Here is a 22,974-nt window from a genome sequence, read left to right as displayed (position 1 = left end):
TCAAAGGTTTGTTTACTAAATACAAGTAAAATAAACATGCTAAATTAGATCGCACCCAAGGGTAGAAGAACATTTTCCAATGGAAATTGAATATTTTCCAATTCAAAGTTTTCTGGAAAACCCACATCACTGGTGACCTCTATTCCTGGGTCCTGTCACTTTAGCTTTATAGCTCTCTTCAGGGCTATAAAGTGTGATCATGCAAGAAGGGATGAGCACTCTAGCTCCAACCCCCTTGTTACCCTCCTTGTTGCAAGTGAAGTGCGGAGCCTTCTGTACTTGTGGGCTCTCCCTGCACATTTTAGAACCCTGCAATGTGCAGGGAGCCTCCATCCAGCAGCTTCGTTGTTGTTGTTATTTGGTTCATCTGGCCACCATTGTTCGTCTACCATTTTGATACTGCTGCTGTAGTAATCTTATGTCTCCCAACCCCCTAGAAGATTTTTATTATGTATTGAAGTTATATATATTCACTAATAGGCAGAAAACCTTACGTTTTAAGAATGTACCTATAGCCCACAGATATTTCTATCAAACTTTTAAAAGCAGGGAAATTGGGCAGCTATAGTGAATGCACCAGGGGAGCAGGAGACATGACCACCTTTCTGAGATATTGTACCGCCTTACAAATTTGTCAAAATGCAAACACAATTTGGGTTGGTCTTTCACAGTCCAAGCCACTTCCTGTGTAGCTTGGAAGAATTGGGTAACATGTGCCTCTATGGTGAGTGGTGGCAACACCTGCCATCTCCAAAGATGGAGAATTATATTTTTGTATGTTGGTTGGTGTTCTTCTTACTTTGCTTCTTTCCTGTGTTACTAATGTTTCTACAGAGAATCTAAACTAGAAAATTTTATTTCCCTCATTATTCATCCTAGAAATCTGTCAAATTATTTTTATTAATTTCAAAGCCTTTTTATTGGTCAATGTCATATGATGGTGAAGATAGCCTTTTTTATTTCAAACTGGAGGTTATGGTCTATTTCTATTTTGGGTGCATTAACAGTTGGACCTGAAACTGCAGTTTAATGTAAAATCAGACTGATTACAATATGCTGCTACTTTAGCAATGACTCTAGTTGTTGGAAAAAAATGCATGTTTTCAGCCTGCTATGTTTAAACCACTTTATTTAAAGCAAGGTGTTCACGGTCAATTAAAAACATAGAGCACACCTAGAATTTTGCTAGAATATATTTCACCTTCCACTGTTTTATCTTGTGCAAATTGAGACGCTTCTGAGGTCCACTGGAGACTGTTTTGCAGAAGTCAGTGCCATTATTCCACAATTATGTTTGGAGTTTTTTTAGTATAAATTTTGCAAAGCGTTGCTGTACTTCACATATTCATAGAAACAAAAGCAAAAGAAAATGATTTCCTATAGAAAACTTCACTAAAATTGCAAAGTAAATCAGACATATTTAGAGTGACCATCTGAACTATATCAACTGTCTTAATAATGTTGCTTCCTCCTGGCTAAAACAAGATCAGCACAGGACATATCTTCTTTCTTTATTTGGGCTGATTACAGGTGTAGCCACCACTCACCATATGCTCAGAGGCACATGTTACCCAATTCTTCAAAATTCCAAGCTACACAGCAAGTGGATTGGACTGTGAAAGACCAACCCAAATTGTGTTTGCATTTTGACAACTTTGTAGGGCAGTACAATATCTCAGAGAGGAGTTCAGCTGTCCTGCTCCCCTGGTGCATTCACTATAGCTGCCCAATTTCCCTGCTTTTTAAAGTTTGGTAGAAATATCTGTGGGCTATAGGTACATTCTTAAACCGCAAGGTTTTTTGCCTATTAGTGAATTTCCTTGCTTTTTAATCCGGGAGGTAAGAAATGGGATCCTGTGCAAGTTTGCTGAGAATGGATTGATCATTTGCATGCTTATTGAGTTAAGTTGGATTTACCCACACACACCAGGCAATCATGCTTAGGATAGGTGAAACTGACCACAGGGGATGGGGGAGGAGGGGGAGGAGGGAGGGGTGGAAAGGTAGAGGGGAGGACTGGGATGCAAGCAGGCAGGAGGGGGAGGAGAGAAGGACAGATGTGGTTGTTTGCATATTTATTGAGTTCAGTGGGATTTACTCCCGTGCAATCATGCTTAGGATAGGTAAAACTGAGTGGGGGGGAGGGACGGAGGGCTGGAGTGAGCAGGGAAGGCGGAAGAAGGAAGAGGGGAGGAGAAAGGGAGAGGAAAGTGGAAGGAGGGAAAAGGCAGGTCTGATCATTTGTATGATTATTGAGTTGAATCAGATATACTCCTATGCAATCATGATTAGGATAGGTAAAACTGACCAGACTGGGCCTGCCAACCAAGACATCTTCTGTATCTTTCACAGTTGGGCAGGAGGAAGGGACAATTCTACCTTGTGGTTTTTCCCATTACAATGTTGCAAGAACACCTGCACTTGGCTGACTTTCTCTTCTCCTAAAGAGACAGGATCAGTCTCAGGCCCTGAACCTGGCAACCCTACCTCCCACCCAAATTTAAAACAAAGCTAGCCCTGGCCACATCCACACCAGGCCTCTATTACGCTTTGGACAATCATTATTTATCTATTTATTTAATGTATTTATATACCGCCCCATAGCCGAAGCTCTCTGGGCGGTTTACAATAACTAAAAACATTAAAAACAAATATACAAATTTAAAAACACATCTTTTAAAAACAATTTAAAAGAATTTATCATGGCTTCTCTCAAAACAATGGCTCAAAGCCAATCATGGCTTCTCTCAAAGAATCCTGGGAAGTGTAGTTAGTGAAGGACGCTGAGAGTTGCTAGGAGATGCCCTGTTCCCCTCACAGACCTTCAATCAGAGTGGCTGACTGTTAAACCATTCTGGCCACTGGAGCTCTGTCAGGGGAATAGGAGTCTCCTCCCTGCACCCTTCACAAACTACACTTCCCAGGATTCTTTGAGGGAAGCCATGACTGTCTCACGTGAAATCAAGTCTGGTGTGGGTGTGGCCCTCTGATTAGCCAAGCCCAGCAGCTGTGAGGCTTTTAGAACACTGACAGTTGGTCCTTACTGAGCATGCCCCACGCTATCATAGGTGTCCAGCCAAAATTTCTTACATTAATTTAAAATCAGCCAGGCATTTTTTTAACTTTTAAACTGCAGTAGATGAAGGTCAGAGTATGGGGCAAGGTCAGTATTAGGATTACAGGTACTCTGTGAACATGGCTGATTTTTAATGAATTTCAACAGATTATGAGAACTAGCAGAAAAAAGTCCAAAAGGGCTCTGAGTTTTCCCCCCTCTCTTTTTAGACTTTGAACTCTCGATTCTCTCTGACTGTTTTGTGTATCGCCATGAAAATTGAGAGGGTTGTTAAGAAAGCGTTTCTGGGTTCAGAACTATAAGTTATGTAAGGTTTTGTTTTGAAATGAGCTTATGGGAAGCCTCAGAATGGCATGGGGGATATTTTCCATTTAACATTGCGGAATGTGAAAAATCCCCGCTGACTATAGTATACATCCACTCTCATGGCTGTATAATTAAGGAGATCCCTACTTTTTATCTTGCCTTTGTTATCACCTTATTTGTGGCCGCTTCCATTTTAAAAACATTAGATTATCTCATACTTCAGAACAGTTTAAGAAGAAGAAGCAAAAAGTATTTTAGTGACTTTTCACAATTCTGAGCACATATTTACCATGAAGGCAAGACTTTCTTCTAACCGCTAAGGGGGAATACAAGCAATAGTTTCTGGACTAATGATGTACATTTGTCATACTGAACAGATTTATTTTTGTGTTATTTGTAGGTTGTCACCCAGTAGCAAAATATCTGGGTTCAGTTGATTATCAATATAACAACTTCTTCCAAGATTTATCGTGGAAACATTTATTTAAGAAACTTGAAGCACAAAATACTGGTAAGGATGTCTTAATACTTTAAGACTGCATGTGGTTGCTTGAATGGTTAAGTTTAAAAAAGAAACATTGTTTTCCAGAGGCTGCTGGAGGGCATTGCCACTAATGGGATGACGCCTCCTAGTGGAGCCAGCAGGCAGAGCCAGAACTGAACTTCTTTTAGTATGTTCTCTTGCTACCCAGACCTGTTCTGCCTCTTGAGCCAATAGGTTGTGCATTGATTAGCTGTCTACTTAAGGTAACCTAGTGGTTCCTCCTATGAAGAAAAACATCTGTCCTTTTATTCTGCCTCTCCCTGCTTCCCTTCCTTTCCCTCCCAACATTTCATAGCCAGGAAAGAAGGTAAGGTGCTCACCAGTGGGGTGGAGGAGGCAGTATCAGACTAGCAGCCTGGTCTCCCACCTTCTGAGATATAGATGGAACTGGGCTGAGGGGGCTGTCTTGCCAAGCGAAGTTACAAAGGAAAAGGCAGAAAAAGGTCCACAGTGCCTCTTCTCTGGGCCACTGCCTCTGCTGGCCCATAGGGCAGGCAAACAACACACAGGGACCACAGCACAGCTTACCTGCACTAGCTATAGTGGACAAAAAAAGCTGGATGTCAGCCCTTCAGAGGATTTGGCCAGTGATACGAAAAGGACTGAACTGAGCTCTTCTAATCTGACTGCAGCTTCAGTGGGTTGTGCAAGATGCTGGGAGGGGGTGAATGTGTTCTTCCTGATTTGTCTGGGGAGGGGGCCTTATCTTGATTTTCTAACTGGTCACAGCTTGTTATCTTCCAAAATGTGCAGGAGTTCCTAACCCAAAGAGGGTGGAGACACTGCAGCTGGTCAGCATCTCACTCCCTGGCAAAGAAGTGTAAAGAGAAACAGGCCAGGAAGAGACATAGGTCCCAGAGCAGTAAGCACAAGAAGTGCACGGACCAATGAACCTCCAACCCTTCAGCATTCTCCTCCTGAGAACACCTCAGCCCTTTCCCTTAAGGGTGCTAAGGCTGCCTTCCTGCAGGGCCCACTCAAGGCCTTGGCAGTGTCCCTCCCAGAGGTTTTTTTAGGGGGAAATGGAAGGTAGAATGGGCCAATAAAATGTATGGCCTTTATGAAAGGGTTGTGGAGCTTTTGAGGGTCCTGTGGTTGATTTGACCATGGCCTCACTATCCTCTGCCCTCATTCCCGCAGAAGGGGAGGAGGGCAAGGATGCCTGTGCCACACAGATTGTATCAGCCCTTTGGAGGGGTTTGAAGCTTCAATGGCATCTGTTTTGGGCTTCAACTGAATAATGTATTTGCCAGAGCTGTTTATATGTGGGCAAAGCAACTGGGCAGGGCTAAAAATGCTCCAAAGCCCATCAGGGATGACCAAAAGAAAATAGTCTTATCAGCCATATTCCTTGCAAATTCCTCATTTGATGTTTTCCAGTTTGAGGCTCAGAGCATGATGGCCAATACCTTAGCCAGAAGAAATATCCAGTTGAGAAACTGGGAGGCAGACCTGGATTCCCAAAGCAGAATGACCATTTCTACTTCTCGTGTCTCCTGGGTGTAAAGGGCCCACAGTGAGTGGCTCGGGGGTTACGTGCCCTGCCACCTGTGCAGCCGTGGGCAAGCTGCATAGTCCCAAAGACCCAGTTACCCCCCAGCTGGCAGTTGCAGACAAGGAAGGGGCTGGCTTGTGCAGCTGTGGCAAGTTGATCAGGCCCTAGCCAGCTGGAGAGGACTAGCCTCAGAGGGAGGCAATGGTAAACCCCCTCTGAATACCGCTTACCATGAAAACCCTATTCATAGGGTTGCCATAAATTGGGATCAACTAGAAGGGAGTCCAAATAAAAAAAGCTGTTTGGGAAATCCCTGGAGGCAGTTTTGGTCAAGACCAAAGACGAGGATAAAAGACCTAAAACACGATTTTCCTTTTGTTCCTCCAGAAATGTCCCCAAACCACAATACTAAACCCAGGTGGAGCAGAGGGTACTGGGCATTGGCTAAGTCTGGTTCTTCCACTTCCAATTTGCCTCTTCCTCCAGTCCAGGAGCATTTCTCCGAGGCTTGGTCGCTTATTTCTTCAGACCAGTGGGTCCTGGAAGCAGTGACCTAGGGCTATGCCCAGATCCCGAGGGATAAGTTGGCTCCAGTTCCCCAGGCCAGGAATCCCAATAAATACCAGATGTTTCTCTTTCCTATTGTCCACCTATTGAAAATAAATGCCATTAAGCCTCTGCCAGAGATAGAAGTGGGTGTTCCTTCAGAAAAGTAGGGATATTCAAGTCATCATAGGTCTCAAGTGGCTAAATAGACTCAAGAAGAAGAAAAAAAATAAAATAGAGAATCTGAGATCTATTGTGTAAGCCCTCTCAGAGCAGCACTTCATGTTATCCATAGGTCTCTCAGAGGCCTACTTCCATTTTTGTTGTCCTGTCATTAAACCCCATACCATAGGAATATAATATAAAAGTACACGAAAATCTGCAAATATCAAGGATTTTACCAATACAAAATTGATACAGACAACAACTTCAGACCAAAAAGAATATATCACTGAATATGCCCACATATGCCCCATGAGACCTTTTCAGCATTACATGCCCAGCGTCTGTCTGTATTAGACAGTGCCTTCCTGTACAGATGTGTGGAGTCTCTATACCCAGAACATCAATTTTTTCTGGATCAATTTCAAATCTAGAAAAACATTTCTCATAGATTCTACAGCAATTTCCCATTGTTTAGAGTGCATAGTAGATTCCAATTCCCTATTCCATCTACTGAACACCTACTTTATTAAAGGTTTGATAAGCATTTATAAACATCAGTTGTAAATTTAGCTTTCTGAGAAGATCCAATCATTCCCTCTAACAGTTTAGGAGATGCCAAAGCGCTCAAAGTAGATGCTTCATAAATAGACACCAACAAGTGTTATAATTGGAGATACTGCCATTCAGCACTTAGCGGTAAGTGATATTTAAGTTGCAATATAGAAAATGACAAAAATTCTTCATCTGAACTTATTGTCTGATCTAATGGATAAATTCCACAATTGCCTTGTTTCTTACATTAAAAAAAGTCTGCCTCTCTATCTTCAAATCTGGATTACTCCATAAAGTGAAGTTGCCATGAGCATATGGGTCAAATTGTAACCCATAAGACAATATATGCCATGTCTATCTGGTTGCTGAATTTGTAGGTGGTCTAGATCCTTTCCTTTTTTTAAATATTAGACTCCAAAGCTACCTATCCTAGGAGGGGTGCAAGATAAATCATCTCTAAGTTTGCCTGTGCTGAGGTATGCATAGAAAAAGAAAGTTGTGAATTGTTTGCGCTGAAAAATATGCTTGTGGTATATGTCTGGATAATTGATTCTCCCTTCTCATACTGGCAGCTGCATTCTCTTTAAGTAAGAAGCAAGGTGGAGAATTATCCCAAATAAATATACCATATAATCTTTTGAAAATACACTTCAGAAATACATAAAGAAATTCCATATTACTCACCTTTCCAAATTGCTAGAAATCTCCATTATCAACCTGTTTAAATTCATTTTAATCATTTGGAAGATCTCTCTCAGAACCCAAATGCTTAGATATGTTATGACCTCTGGGCACCAGCGAAACAATCAATTATTATGCGTGAGATGTACAATTTTCCACAGGTATTAATTCAGATTTTAACCAGTTAATCATATACCTTAAATACTACCAAAACTATTAATTATCTTTATTAGTTCTGGTATAGATGTTTCTGGTATAGATGTTTCTACTAACAAATAATAGTAAGTTGTCCATGAACAAAGCTTATTTAAATTCTACTTGCTCATGGATGAAACCAGAAATCTCTCTATTTGGTCTAATTGTTCAATGGTTCAAACACAGTAATATCAATGGAGAAAGAGGACAGCCCTGTCCTGTACCTCTCTCCAAGCCAAACAAATTTGGAAGGATTCCATTTATCCTTGTAATTTAAGAGTGAGATATTATATTCTAACCCACTTAATAAATTCTTAGGGAAATTCATTTTTTTTCTAAAGTAACAAATGGAAATTGCCAATGTATTGTGTCAAACACTTTTTCAGTGTCCAGAGAAATAAGTGCACCTGGATCCATTCTATGCCTATTTGGTAACCAGTTTGGTTGCCTTAATCTTAAGTGGTTCATTCTCTGTCTGTGCCTAATAAAAACCCCTTGATCCAAGTGCACTCTGTTGTTATCACTGCCTGAACTCTATTTGCCAATATCTGTTAGTATCTTAACATCTACATTAATTAAAGAAATTTGCCTGTGATTTGAAGTATATTGTTGACAGGGTGCCTAATTCAAAGCCTTTCGATAAACACAGAGAAGCTTGGGGTTAGAAAATCTGAATATGCCTTATACCAGGAGTCACCAAACCTTTTGGACCGGGGGCACATTTCAAATTTTGAAAGAGTGCTGAGGGTACCAGTCACAGAATGACTGCCATGGAGACGTGGCATAACCCCAAATTAGAGTGATTACAGTCATTACTGCTTCCCCCACCCACCCAGACAACCACATGTTTACCATGGGAAACCATTTATGTCCTGCTGGTCCTGATTGTAATGATGCAACTGCTTAAGGTGCAAGAACCCTGTTTACGCAATTGCAATCCTCCGCAAGGCTGCCATCCTTTCCCACTGTATTCTCTCATTGGTTAAAACACTAACGGGCTGGAGCAACCAGGCTGGTTATTTTCACAGAAATCACTTAGAAGATACCTGCACATTTTGTTTCATAACTTTCTTTCTAGGAGGGCTAAAGACTTACTTGGTTTTATAAATGAAAACTTAGAGCCTGGGACCCTAACCTGGGACACCAATGAAGTCCTTCATGAGTGCATGTTGGCGACCCCTGCCTTATCCCATTCTGTAAAAAAACCCATCTGGCCCTGGTACTATTCCAGTCTTCATTTTATGAATGACATTTGCAATTTCATCTGTAAGGGCTTTACAAGAATTTCCTTTTGTTGTGTATCTAGCTGTGGGAGAACCAACTGTGAGAACACGTTTTCTGTGTCACAGCCCATAGGGTCATTATCCTCCCTATATAATTTGGAATAGTACTTCTGAAACTCTAAACTTATTTCTTCTTTTGGTGTTGTATAAGCCATGTTATGTTCATCTCTGACCATGGAATATATCTCCGACATTTTTGTTTTAAATGAAAAGTGAGTATCTTTCACCTCTTACCCCAACAGCTTTGACACACAGGTCAATGCAAATTTAGCCCTGTCAGAGATTAAATTGTTCATACTTAGCATGTTGCAGACTTCTATGAAGATCTGAGGAAGGGGATGCTGGACCTTGACTTGAAAGAGACTTCACTGTTTTTGCCAGATTTTCTTCCTGCAGTTTGATTCTTACGTGATTCTTATTCAATCTAATTTTTATGAGAGACATATTTTATAATCCTACCTTGAGTATAGGCTTTACATGTTTCCAATTCAATAGCACATGAAGAAGCTGTACTCTTATTGTTTTCAAAATATTCCTGAAGTTCGGCCCCATCTGTCTTTTAAAATTTTCATCATTAAGAAGTGAAATATTTAAACATCATAACCCAGGTTTTAGCTGCATCAGTTAACTGCATCGCCAACGATACTGGGGCATGATCAGAAATAGCTATTGTATCAGTGTGACACATTGTCACGTACTGAAGTAGGGGAGAAGAAACCAAAGAAAAATGTAGCTGAAAACAATTTTGGTGTACTGATGAGAAAAACATATAGTAGCATTCTTTAGGATGTAATATGTGCCAAACACTAGTCAATCCAAATTCAGTATTTTAGTAATTTAGTATTAACCACACTGAAGATTGAATTTGTTGAGGAGGAATACTCCTATCTAAAATGGTCCTATCTAGGATCTCATTAAAATCTCCTCCATTACTAAATGATAAGTCATATCTGTCAAATTGCTCAAACATTCATGGAACATTATAGGAGAGTCCAGTTTGGACCATATATATTCACTATAGCAAACTTCACATTTGAGATCTTTGTCAGCAAAATAAGAAAACACCCATCTGGATCAACTACAGTTTGTAACACTGAAACAGAGACATTTCTGTGAATAAGTGTAGCCACACCTTTAGACTTCTTAGAATAACCACTAGAATATACTAGTATCTCTAAACAATCTATCTTTATCTTCCACCCAAAGATGTGACTCTTGCAATAATGCCACATCAGCTTTCAGTTTTTTTGAGTTTAGAGAGCACCTGTTCTTTTGTTATGAGAGCCTAAGCCCTTAACATTCCATGTGATAAAATTTAAAGTCATAATAAATCTATTAATATTGCCATAATATGTCACCTACATACGTAGAACACTTATTACCATCCCCTACCACAAGGCTAATAAAATCTCCTAACCATGTACCTGAATTACTAAAAATCTATATAAATCGTAAGTGAAAGGACAACATATATACACTGCTGACACTTTCTAGGCCATGCTAGGAGCAGTAGTAACTAGGTCAGCTGGGTTTCTCTGATGTTGTGCTTGCGTCTAGGAAGGCTTCCACCAATAGAATTTACTCCTTCACTTGGAGGACCTTTGTTTTCTGGTGCCATAGGATGAGAGTCTCGTTCTCATGAAGGGGTCCAGGAAGTCCTTGGTTTCCTCCAGGTAGACTGATAAGGGTCTCAGCACAAATACCCTCAAGAGGAAGTCTGCTGTCCTTGGCAGCATCCAGTGCTATGCTTGGTCTTCTGTAGCAACCCATCTTGTTAGGGGATTTCTCAGGATGGCCCTACTAAATGTTCCCACAGTCCACAGGTCTACACCTGGAACCTAACATGGGTTAGCACTCATGGGAGCCCCTTTCAAGTCTTTGTCTAACTGCCCTCTTAAGCTATTGACAGTGTTCCTTGTGTCTTTCACATCTGCCCGCTATGTCTTGGAGTTGGGGGCCCTGTCAGCTGATCTAGAGTTGTGTTTTCTTTTCAGACAAAATTGTTTTATGAACTGACCCTTATTTTTTCTGAAATTCAGCTGCCTTTTTCATTGTGCACAGAAGCTGGTGCTGCCTTCCTTTTGCCCCAAGCCTTTGTATCCCAAGGAAGTCAGCTGGCATAAGCTGGATGTCCATCAAGCCCTCAGTCTCTTTTTTAGACCAAGGACAGGAGCAGATGATGTCTGCCTCCTCCATTTCCAGGTCATTGAAGGAATACAATGGGGAAGCCCCCTCACTGCCCTGGGGAAGCCCCCACAGTGGGCATCACAACTCATTCCCCTGAGAGTGGCAGCTGCCTCAGTGGCATTCAAAGGAACACTTCCCAGCTTAGACATCTGCAAAGCAACAACATGGGCCTCTATGCGTATGTTCATCAAGAGCTATAAAAATGGACTCTTCTTCTTAGGCAGTTGTGGCCTTTGGCAGAAAGGTTCAGCAGAGAAGCCTAGCTTAACAGAGGCTGGGCATGTCCTCGTCTGACTACCCTGTTTGGGCACTGCTGTGCTATGTCCAATTAGTGGCAATACCCTCCAGCAGTCTCTGGAAAAGCAGAAAGTGCCATGAATTTCTATTTACAGAGAGTGCTGGAGGGCAAGCCTTCCCTGTTCTGGGGATGCTGCTTTCCTTTAACTGCCTGGTAATGGTAGCTGGTCCTCTGTGGCTTATGCCACTGCTATATATGTGGGGTATGTCACAAATGCTTGGTTTGAAAGGTTAAAAACTAAAATGGTTCTGAGGCAAGGAATTGTGGGGGGAAACATCTTGCCTGAAATGGGGCATCTGAGAAGGCCATGAGGTTGAAGTTCTCACAGCTGAAGCTAGTTAATTAGGCTACAAGCAAGAATACCTGCTTATCAGTAGAGACTGGTACTTCAAGGCCAGTTGGCCTGGGATGGTTGGTGAGTGCGTGACCATTAGGCACGAAAGCTCCAGAAGGTTTCATCATCAGAACGCCCCCTGATTGGCTAATTAATTCCTGGCTGTTGCTGGGCATTTCCCCATAAGAATAGGATTCAGATCTTAGCCTTTGTTCCCCAATGTTCTCCTATGGTTGCTGATGCTGCTTATGTGGGGTTCCATCTTCCATCTGCTATCCAAGCTATACATCTCTGGGGAGATGTGGAACCATTAAGTTATTTTGTTGTTTACCTCTTTTGTAAGCATAGATTAGACTAGACAGTTTTGTTATTTTTGTCTGTGACTGTAATTCTCTGTATTTTATCTGGCCCTTGGGTGTGAGTTTTAAGAAACTAATTTGCTGCTATACTTGTGCACTTATATTTTATTTAATAAAGCTACTTCTTATTTACCAGTGTGTGTTCATTGCAGGGGAGATTTGGCTCTGAATCCAGCATCTTGGCCAATTAGCCACAGACTACTGTATATGTGGATATTTTGCCTAAAGGCAGGACAAGGAGTGTACCTTTGGTTCTTGTCTTTAGAATCCTTGGCAGGACTTTTTCTGGCACTTTGGGTTTCCCCTTGGCCCAGAGTGGGTGACCAGGAATAAGGTGTGGTGGCAATCTACCTACCTTGCAGGGTTGTTGTTGGTTTACTCAGCCCTGGTAAGGGAGGCAAGGGTTGTGCCTTGCCAGGATCAATTGCCCTGGGTTTTGGAATTGAGTCCTAGAACTGAACTGATGGCAGTGATTCATGACAGGGTAGTAGGCAGGGCATCCTTGGGAACAGACCAGCTCCTTCTCTGTCTTCCTGTATGATAGTTCCATTGTTTCTTCCATGCCTTGGCATGGTTGTTTGGCACTGCTGCTTTTTTGTTCCTATTGCAGTTTTGGAGTGAAGCTGCCTGCTTCTGCCAATATGGTCTGGGAAGCGAGGGGGCAGCACCTCATACAGAGGACATTCAGTTCTGGCTCTGCCTGTTGTCTCCACTAGGAGGCCTCATTCCATTAGTGGCAATGCCCTCTGGTATCCTGTGAAAATAGATGTTCATGGTAAGGAGATTTCCATTTTTTCCTTTCTCAGTCTTCTGAGTTTTCTATCTCCATTCATGATAGCCATTGGGGGCATCAAAATCTTCTGATTCTTTCCCATATTTTACCACAAATTTTGTTTGATTCTCCTTGCAATACAGAATTTTGTATTCAGCAGTTGCATTTTTGTTTTAGATTCTAGTAGCATCTTTAATAGCATCTTTAGTCTTTCCACCTTGGGGCAGGGTGGGAGAAGGCGATCATTGTTGGTATCTGCCATTCTACCTTATTCAATTTGGATGCTATGTCATTATACTCTTAAGTTGGTACAGAAAAACAAGGTCAGTAGAGGTTAAATGGGCATATTCTTTTAAAAATAAAAGTAAAAAAGAGGTTTCTTTGAAAAGAATTAAACTACGGACCTATCATATACACATGTCTTGGATATCATCATCATCATCATCATGCCCTGTGTATGAATCTGACTTGCTGATGTTGGAAACAGAATGTTGAACTACATCAATCTAGGAAAGCAGTTCTTTGCTAATTAGATCTAGCAAGCAGTTCTTGCCACCCTGGGGAAGGACAGGGTATAAATGGAATAAATTGAATAAATTATTTCTTACATTTCATTCCAAATGCATGGTAAATGGTCATGCTGCTTCTCTTTCTTTCTTTGCTCTGTTTCAGTCCAGGAATCACCAGATATTGTCTCCAGAATAACTCAGTACCTAATGGGAGCAAACTGTGAACATCAGTTACCCATTGCAGAAGCAATGTTGACATACAGACAGAAAAGGTACATTGTTATGAAAGCAATTTATTGATAGTCAGGAACTCCTGCAGATGGACAACACTTTCAAAGTATGTTGAACCTTAAAGTGTTGCAGTGAAGAGCTTCTTGATGTGACACTATTTCCAACGTTGGGGTGATAAGACATATCAGTCAGTCAGTGGCATTTTGTGCTAAAGAGAACTGTGCTATGAAGAATAATCAATTCAGTACAAAGTCTAGTTCACAGAAATGTTTGTACTTTGAATTCAGGCCAAATAATGTTATAGAAAGGCAGCTAGGACTAGATTCTTATATTACCTTGGCAGTGTGAGAACCACAGCATCACCATTCTTTCCTGTGCATTTTCAGTGTAACATAAGTTTTTCAGGTAGCAACATGGGAAGGTGCAGCATGGTTTGATGTAGTTACATTAGGCTATCTCTTATAGAAACAACTTTATTTGGAAATTGATTACATTTCCCCCAAAAAACCTTTAGCTGTGTTCACCATAAGAAAAATTCTGAAGACCGTATTAGACATGCCTTTATTAGGCCAACGAAAGTGACATAAAATAGTGTGCAACCTTTTCAGGTCCCCAGTACACTTCATCACACTAGATGTTAAAAACCTCTAGGGGCAGGGAGAAAAAAAAGGCTGTTCAATGGCTTGACAACAAAGGGTTCTGTGGAACCCAAAAGCTTGCATATTATTTTATGATATTTTGGTTGACTTAAAGATATTGCTCTAATATGGACTTAGGAATTTCCCCCATGTTTTTGTTTATTTGTCATGTTGCTGAGCAGTGATTCAGATCATCTAAACTCTTTCCTGTAGCTTTATGCAAATTTCTTCTATAGTTAAAAGCCTGGTGAAAAAAATCAAATGCAGCAAGTGTGTTATACTGAATGGCAAATCCAGTAAGTCCTCTTTATTTGAATGTGCATGTCAACATGTACTTATGCCAGTGGTTGAAAGTTGAATTGAGTTTGATTGCTACGTATAGTGATACCCATCAGGAAACAAGAGTCTCAAAAAGTAATTAACAGGTTGGAAAAAGCTACTCCTACCAAAGGGTCTGGCTGCAGTCTCTCTCATATATCTTCAGGCTGGTAATTTCTTACTTATTAAGGCAGGGTATGCATATTACCAGAGCAACATGGCGCTTTGCTGCAGCACTGCTATTCTCCACACTACCTTGGTAATGTGAAATGAGGGAAGCCCACATAGCAGCTTTTCTCCATGCACTGTCACCCCTGAAAGAACTGAGTTTGTTAGTATGGGGAGAATCTGCCGCATAAGGGCTCCTTCCATGTGGTCAAAGGGTTCTAGTGTAACACCTGAAGTTTGAGAAGGAGTGGTTTTGCTGTGGCTCCCACCCCAGTGGGATAATGTGAGCATCCAGTGTTAAAGTTTTTGTTTCACTTTGTATCTATAAGTGTAATAATATATTTTTCTTTTGATTGCTTCTGAAAAGGAAAAAGAACTTTCATTTTGATTTTAATATGAGGTACTGGTCTCTCTAGATTTCCCTTTCATTCTGTTATCCTATATTTTTCCTTTGCTGGTCTTTTCAGCTTAATGGTGTTTCTAAGCCTAGAATGTTCAATTTGTATATACTGATTTGCTGCTTTTGATGTTATCTCAGGAGGCAGAATGCATTGTCCAGAGGATCAAAAGCTTATGCTTCGTAAAGGCATTCACTGGAGAATGACCTCTGGAAATACAGAACTGATTGGGAGTGTGTGTGTGTGTGTGTAGACCATTCCAGAAGTTGGTGGGCTAAATATCTAGTCACTGTACACTGATTTGCTAATTTACTTTTATTGCATACTGACTGGTGAGTTAAATATTCTGGAATAGCCTGCACAACTTTTTCCAAGTATGCTGTAGCAGTTATGATAAGGAGACTGGTATGGCTGCTGCTATGCTGAGAGACATGGTGGCTGCAAACTTTGGCATAGTTAACTTGGGAAAGAGTTACATTGAAACCAACAGAACTAAATTCTGAGTAATCATGGTTATGATCATTCTGTAAGCTTCTTTGAATGTCCACACAGTATCTCTTTGTCATATATAGGATGTGGCTGGAAGCCACACTAAGTTGGATTTCTCTGGAAAGCAGTGACCATCATAAGTAGCTGGTGAGCGGAGAATGCAGTCTGCTTCACCAGCACATTCCCAAGACCCCAGTTATATTGATCCCCTGTCCCCACTAGCTGATGTCACCTAGTGACATCAGCTGATAGACAGGTAGCCGTGGTTTGGGGAAAATGGCCTCATAGGCCATGTTGGACTCCATGCTGGGTCAAGATTGGCCCATGGGCCGGAAATTCCCAACCCTTGCTTCAGAACTACACCAAGGCCAAGCCCGGACATCCCCACTCCAGGCAAGGCAACGAGCTATTCTTACACCAGTAGAACCCATATAGGAGGTCACCTGCAACACTTTGCCCATGCTTGGCAATCCACCAGATCAGGTAATTGGGTCATCCAAACAATCCTTCACAGCTACAAACTCAAACTTGTTCTGGTGCCTTGGGACAGTTCCCACCCCTCTCCAGTCTCCAGATCCCGAAGAAAAATAGCCATCATGCAACAAGCCATAGAACATCTTCTCCTGGGGGATATAGAGTCAATGCCTATTGCAGCATTGATTCAGTCTTCTTTGTGGTTCCCCAAAAGAGGGAGATTAGAGAGCTTTTTTTGTTTGTCCTAAAGCAGCTGAAGAAGTTAATCAATTACATGAAGTTCTGAATGGAAACCCTAAAGAACTATCAGTGTCCCTTCACCAACTCAGGGTAACTTCCTGAGTTCCATCAACTTAAGAGAAGCCCACCTCCACATTCCTATACTACCAAACCGCCAAATATACATATGCTTTGCCTATGCTCAGAGGCCTTGCCAACAGCCCTGCTGTTTGGCCTAGCAATAGCCCTCAAAGTATTCATAAAACTAATGGTGAGTCTGGTGGCACACCTCCAGGGCATTCAGTTATACCCCTACCTTGATAATGATAAGATTGTCTTCATTCCCCAAAGCAACACAGGACCTCCAGTCCACCCTTCAGTGCTGGAATGCCACAGTTTCCTGGTTAATCTTACTAAAGGTCACCTGCAATCAACTAGGAGCAGTCATAGACACCTCAGCAGAGTGATAATATGTTGTTGCTCCTGAGTGCAAGGCTTTTTCTCACTTGTTTTGTTGAATAATATATCTCTGAAAATGGGACTGCCTTCAAGTCGATCCCAACTTATGGCGACCCTATGAACAGGGTTTTCATGGTAAGCAGTATTCAGAGGGGGTTTACCATTGCCTCCCTCTGAGACTGAGAAGTAGTGACTGGCCCAAGGTCACCCAGTGAGCTTCACAGCTGTGTGGGGATTCGAACCCTGGTCTCCCAGGTTATAGTCCAGCACCTTAACCACTACCCCACACTGGCTCTAGGTTCTCATAAAATACTTCATTTGGAACAAATGTACCTGTGGTTGAAGTGGAAGAAGCCATTTTGAGCAAGTGATTGTTTTCCTGCCCGGAGCAACCTTTAGTACTTGTTTCACATGCTGAGCAGTAAAAATCATTTATTATGAAACGGAAGAATGGGAATACCAATTTTAAAGAAATGTACCGTCTAATTGCTGCAATTTCTAAAAGTTGCATTAAGTGGAGAGACACAATTCCCCTTTTATGCAATGGGCTGAAATTTTGTATTATGTTAAGTTGTTCGCATCACAAAATGCATAGTATTTGCATGTAATGGGCAATTCAGCATAATACATGTTAGCCTCCTCTTTGAAATGGGATATTTTTGTATATAATTTCTGTTGTGTTAAATAACACAATTGCTCTAAAGACACAAATGTTAAAGTAAGACGTGTGCTGTTTGGGGGCGGGAGGAGCTGTGCATGCTTGTGTGTGCTGACTAAATTTCATTCTGCCTGGGTTTGCAGCGGAAGAATGTTCTGGGCAGACAGACAAATCTGTCTGTTTTTCTTGCACGTTTTTTGCTACCACTACATGCTTGATAGAAACATTAAGATAATTTGCTGTTTGTAACTTTTGAAATGATAATGATTCTCTGCTGTTTTTAGCCCAGATGAAGAATCTGCCCAGAAATTCATCCCTTTTGTTGGAGTGAGTAATATTTTTTCCTTTTCAGTATGGATAATTTTTCAGGGCTTTTTCTGCATGTCTGGTCCATTTGCAGTTATACCAAAACAGTAGGGATTTTATTAGTCTGAAGGCCTCTTTATAGCCAGGATTTTCCAGATCTCTAGTTTACATTAGAACTGTAGGTTGTGTGATGCTTGTACCCATATGCAGTTGACCACTCTTTCTGGCGGACAACCTGCAGCTAGCCACTCTGCCACTCCCAATTGCCAGACACATAATATAACCTGTGGTGCTTTTAAGGCCAAATTCATATGGATGATTGTTGTGAAATTGCATTTAGGCAATGAAATATAGCTTGGTGCTGGTGTAACTGCTAGAGAAAGGCATTCTTTTCCTTTACTCCTTCATCACTTTTTCCTGCCTTATAGGCATCTTAGAAATCCTAAATGTTTGCACAACCTGCTCTACATTGGTGGTCGGCTTCACTGCCACCTGAATAGATATGTGCCAATGACTTTAACTAATTCTTTCACCATTGTTGCAGCCCAGATGGTTGATAACTTTAAAGCAGTATCTGTGACATTTATTTTCATGATCCAAACTGGTCCTTGGGGCTATTTTATATTGTTTTAGTTTTTTAATCAACATGTTATGCTGTTTTCTCACAGCTCTAGGTGATTCACAAAGGAAGATAAAATAACATTAAAGCCAGTGATTGAATTATGCAGGGATCATGGCATGGCGGCACCTACCCGTACCTTATGCAATGGCCCTCTTAAGTATTGTTTCAGAAAGTTTCCTGAAGGGACATGATGATTTTCCCTTCCCCAGCCTCTATTAAAGAGCACATGTGTGTGGACATCACCATCTCTTTCTCTCTGGCTATATGTCTGGCTGAGGCAGCCTGAGCTCTACTTTTGCACTGTTTCATTTACTCAGGCGCTCTTTAGATCTCTTCCATGTTACATCCTCAGACAGGATCTCTCTCTAGCTACCTGAATCGGTCTGGTCAGATACTTGCTCCTACCAGTCAGTCTACTACAACACCCCAAGAGTCCAAGCTGTCTTAACTGGACCAAACTGGATGTGATGTTAATTGTGTGAATGCACATAATATGTAGCTTTTTGTAACATACATATAAATAGCACTCGTGTGGGGTGGGGAGCAGCATCAGGATTTTGGGGATTGGGAGGGGAGTTTAACTCTTTCTCCCTGGCATGGTTTTGATTTCTGCCCTCTCCTCCCCAGCTTCTTATTTGTACCAGGTAGAAAGCTACAAGTAGAGGTTTCCTTCTTGATGCAAATTGCAGCTCTGGGGGTGATTTTTGTAGGGATCGTGGTAGGGGTAAAAGGTTAAACTGCCTCTTCTGCAGCTGCTATGTCCATTACAAAAACATGCATGTTAATTGCACTCTCACAATTAATGTCATCCCTCCTTCAGCCCATAGTCTATCTGCACTGGCTGAGGAAACTTTCCAGCCAAGTAGAACAGACTCACTAACTGTTATAAAACATATCTTATGCAGAGCTTGGAAAAGTTACTTTTTTGAACTATAACTCCCATCAGTCCAGTCCAGTGGACATGGTGGCTGGGGCTGATGGGACTTGTAGTTTAAAAAAGTAACTTTTCCAAGCTCTGATCTTATGCCTGGAGCAAGGTCAGGAAAGAACCCTGGCTGCAAAGTGAACACACTGTTGACTTCCAGCAGCAGTATGAGTAGGAGAAGATTGGGGAAATCAAACTCAGATGACCACCAGAACTCACACACAGAGGAGGGCTGGCTTCTATATCTCTGATTTGGAGGTCCCAATGGAGCAGGGACAAAACTTCTGTTTTAGAAACCTATGTTAGTTGCACTCTCACAATTAGGTGAAGTTTCAGAATGAGGACATGAAAGAAATGTAAAAATTCCTGAAAATTCTCTTCTGGGATTAAGAGGGTAGCAGGTCCCAGACCAGAACAACATGAGAGTCCTGTGAATGGTATTTTGCCCCAGAAGGAAACAAACTGGTGGAGAGATTTCGCTGGTCAAGGGAAGTTTGATTAGAGAAAGAATAATAAAGTGGGCATCACTCCCATCCTATGTCAACCATCCCATATCTAAGTTGATCCTCCTTCCCTGGGTAAGCTAGCACTGAGCAGTGTTTCCCTTTCTGTACTCCAGTTCTCACAAACAGTGTTTGTGGTTGGTTGGTTGGTTTTGTCAAGAAACCAAAAAAAATGTGTATGAGAACATAGATTTTAATTATATTTATTTGTTACATTTTTTCCCTATCTTTCCATAAAAACTGTCCAACAATAAAATCCACAATAAAAACAGATAAGAGCAGATAAAAACAGCAGCTAGTTAAAAACAAGCAGTTTAGCAATACAGATTAAAACACAGAGCAGCTGAGCAAAAGAAAACTAATCAGCTCAGTAGCCCAAACACGTTTAAATGAAAATATTTTTGCTTGTCAGTGGAAGACCATCAACAAGAGGGCCAGACAAATGCCGTTTCTCATGTTCATAATCATGCCAAACATACACTAGTTGTTGATGGGAGAGAAAAAAGATTATCTAGATTTTTTATTATTATTATGAATTATTACAGCTTTATAAGCAGCTCTCCCAGTACTCAATTGCTTTTAAAGTGGCTTACAGTCAGCAAAATACAAAAATGTTAAACATATATGGAACTTAGACTGCAACCCTAACCACACTTACAAGGGAATAAGCTGAAATGAACAGCAGGATTTACTTCCAAGTAATCTCTCAGCGGCTTTTGATACCATCGACCATGTTATCCTTCTGGGACGTCTTGCGGACTTAGGAGTTGGAGGCACTGCTTGGCAGTGGCTGTGCTCCTACCTCGAGAATCGTCTCCAGAAGTTGGTGCTTGGGGAGCATTACTCAAACCCCTGGATACTCCAATATGGGGTCCCACAGGGTTCAGTTCTGTCCCCCATGCTCTTTAATATCTATATGAAGCCGCTGGGTGAGGTCATTAGGAGATTTGGAGTGCGTTTCCAGCAATATGCTGATGATACGCAGCTCTACTTCTCCTTCTCATCTTCCTCAGGTGAGGCTGTTAATGTACTAAACCGCTGCCTGGCCGCGATAATGGACTGGATGAGAGCTAACAAACTGAGACTCAATCCTGACAAGACTGAGATGCTGTTGGTGGGGGGGCTCTCTGCCCAGATGGATGATGTCCGACCTGCCCTAGATGGGGTTACACTCCCCCTAAAGGAGCAGGTCCATAGTTTGGGGGTCTTATTAGATCCGCTCCTGTCACTGGAGGCTCAGGTAGCCTCGGTGGCACGGAATGCGTTCTACCAGCTTCGGCTGGTAGCCCAACTACGACCCTATCTGGAGAGGGAGAACCTCGCCACAGTTATCCATGCTCTGGTAACCTCTAGATTGGACTACTGTTATGCACTCTACGTAGGGTTACCTCTGAAGACGGTTCGGAAACTTCAGCTGGTGCAGAATGCTGCGGCCAGAGTCCTTACTGGGACTAAAAAATTTGATCATATAACACCTGTTCTGGCCCAGCTGCACTGGCTACCAATATGTTTCCGGGCCAGATTCAAAGTGTTGGTTCTTACCTATAAAGCCCTTAACGGCATCGGACAGCAATACCTGGCGGAACTCCTCTCCCGCTATGTACCTACCCGGTCGCTGCGCTTGATGTCGAAGGCCCTTCTCCGTGTCCCAACGCATAAGGAGGCACGGAGAACGACAATTAGAGCTAGGGCCTTCTCGGTGGTGGCCCCCGAACTATGGAACGCCCTCCCTGATGAGATACGCCTGGCGCCTTCTCTGTTATCTTTTCGGCGCCAGGTAAAGACCTACCTCTTTGCCCAGGCATTTTAAAAAAATTTAAAAATTTAAAAATTTTTTAAATTGAATTTAAATTTGGAAATTTTAATTGTTTTATTGTGTACTGTATTGTATTTACATCCGCATGTATTTTAATCTGTTTTATAATGCTGTTCACCGCCCTGGGAGCTTATTGCTATAGGGCGGTCTAAAAATGTAATAAAATAAAATAAAAAATAAAATAAATAAATAAACTTACATAGGATTGCTCTCCCATTTCAGCATTGTTAAGCAAGGAGTGAAGCTTATGAGGACCAGTCAAAGGGGCTAAATTGGTGTGGGTCAGGCAGGCGGTGAGATTTGTCAATTTCATTAAGAATTTCCTACCTTTTCTTCCATAATTTGAACACTGTTTGAAACCATATTTAAAACTCAGCCAAAATCTGGACAAACAGAAAACAAAAACAACTACAACAGCTGAATGCCTCAGAATAAAAACTACTTATGCCTTTTTCAGAAAGATATGAGAGGAGCAGTTTTGCACCTCCTTTGGGAACGCCTTCAAGCTTCTGAGGTAAAAGCTTCATACTTATAGGATGACTAGCAGAAGCATTTTGCATTAGCTGCAGCTCTTGAGTTGCCTTCAAGGGCAGCCCTGCATAGATGCATAAAAGCACTAAGAAACAATTCAGATAGTTGTGATCACAGTGATTTGAGGTGTTTACTGTTATAACAGTTTCCCACTTGAACCCATGTTAAGAGGGATTTACTAAATCAACTCTGGTTTGCCTGCCACCTGTGCTTCTGATGAGCTCAGATTTCTGACTTTTTGCAAGTGCAACAATCCAAATTTTGCTGTGCCAAATTGTTGTGTAAATTGCCCATTATCATTGGATTCAGGCACTCCTGCAACCTTGGCAGAGAGACATTCAAAGGTCAAATACAGACAGCTAGTTCACCAACTGGTAAGGTTTTCCAGCATGGATTTTCTTGCCTGTATTAAGGAAAGTGTGGTGAGATTTTTTTCTTGCCACAGATTCTGTCTGCTAAAGGCTGAAAGCCTTATAAAATGGTTTGGCTTCCAGCACATTAACTGTCTAGTAAGCTGGTCATTTGTATTCATCCATAGTTGGCTTCAGGCAAAGAAGTGGTTGTTTTTCATTACCTTTGAGTAGTGAATTGGACCCTTTACCCTTAGCAAAACTGTCAAATTCCTAGAAAAGTAGCTGCATATTTAGCAATATGATCACCAATATTTTGCATCTTGTTTTATCTGGAGAAAACAATATCCATCAACTCTAATCTCATAGACACTGCGTCAAGCTGTACAGTTCATTGAGTTCTTAAGATTGTCAGTGTACAAATCTAAACTGTAAACCACCCAGAGAGCTTCGGCTATGGGGCAGAATATAAATGTAATAAATAAATAAATAAATAAAATTGTTATGAGATAGTACACAGATATCCTCCCTTCTTCTCCAGAGGTGTTGAACACATGTCATGGTGGG

General features: G+C 41.5%; 1 protein-coding gene across 1 annotated transcript in view; it reads left to right on the top strand.

Annotated features, from left to right (window-relative positions):
- Positions 1 to 22,974, top strand: part of PACS2 (phosphofurin acidic cluster sorting protein 2) — a 219,935-nt gene that overhangs the window by 163,237 nt on the left and 33,724 nt on the right. The window contains 3 exon segments of the mRNA XM_061585566.1: positions 3,783 to 3,893; positions 13,466 to 13,574; positions 17,639 to 17,681. Coding sequence (XP_061441550.1) covers positions 3,783 to 3,893; positions 13,466 to 13,574; positions 17,639 to 17,681 — 263 coding nt within the window.

This window comes from Rhineura floridana, chromosome 1 (assembly GCF_030035675.1).
Source record: "Rhineura floridana isolate rRhiFlo1 chromosome 1, rRhiFlo1.hap2, whole genome shotgun sequence".
In the NCBI taxonomy this organism is placed as follows: domain Eukaryota; kingdom Metazoa; phylum Chordata; class Lepidosauria; order Squamata; family Rhineuridae; genus Rhineura; species Rhineura floridana.
This window is presented reverse-complemented; position numbering and strand designations above follow the sequence as displayed.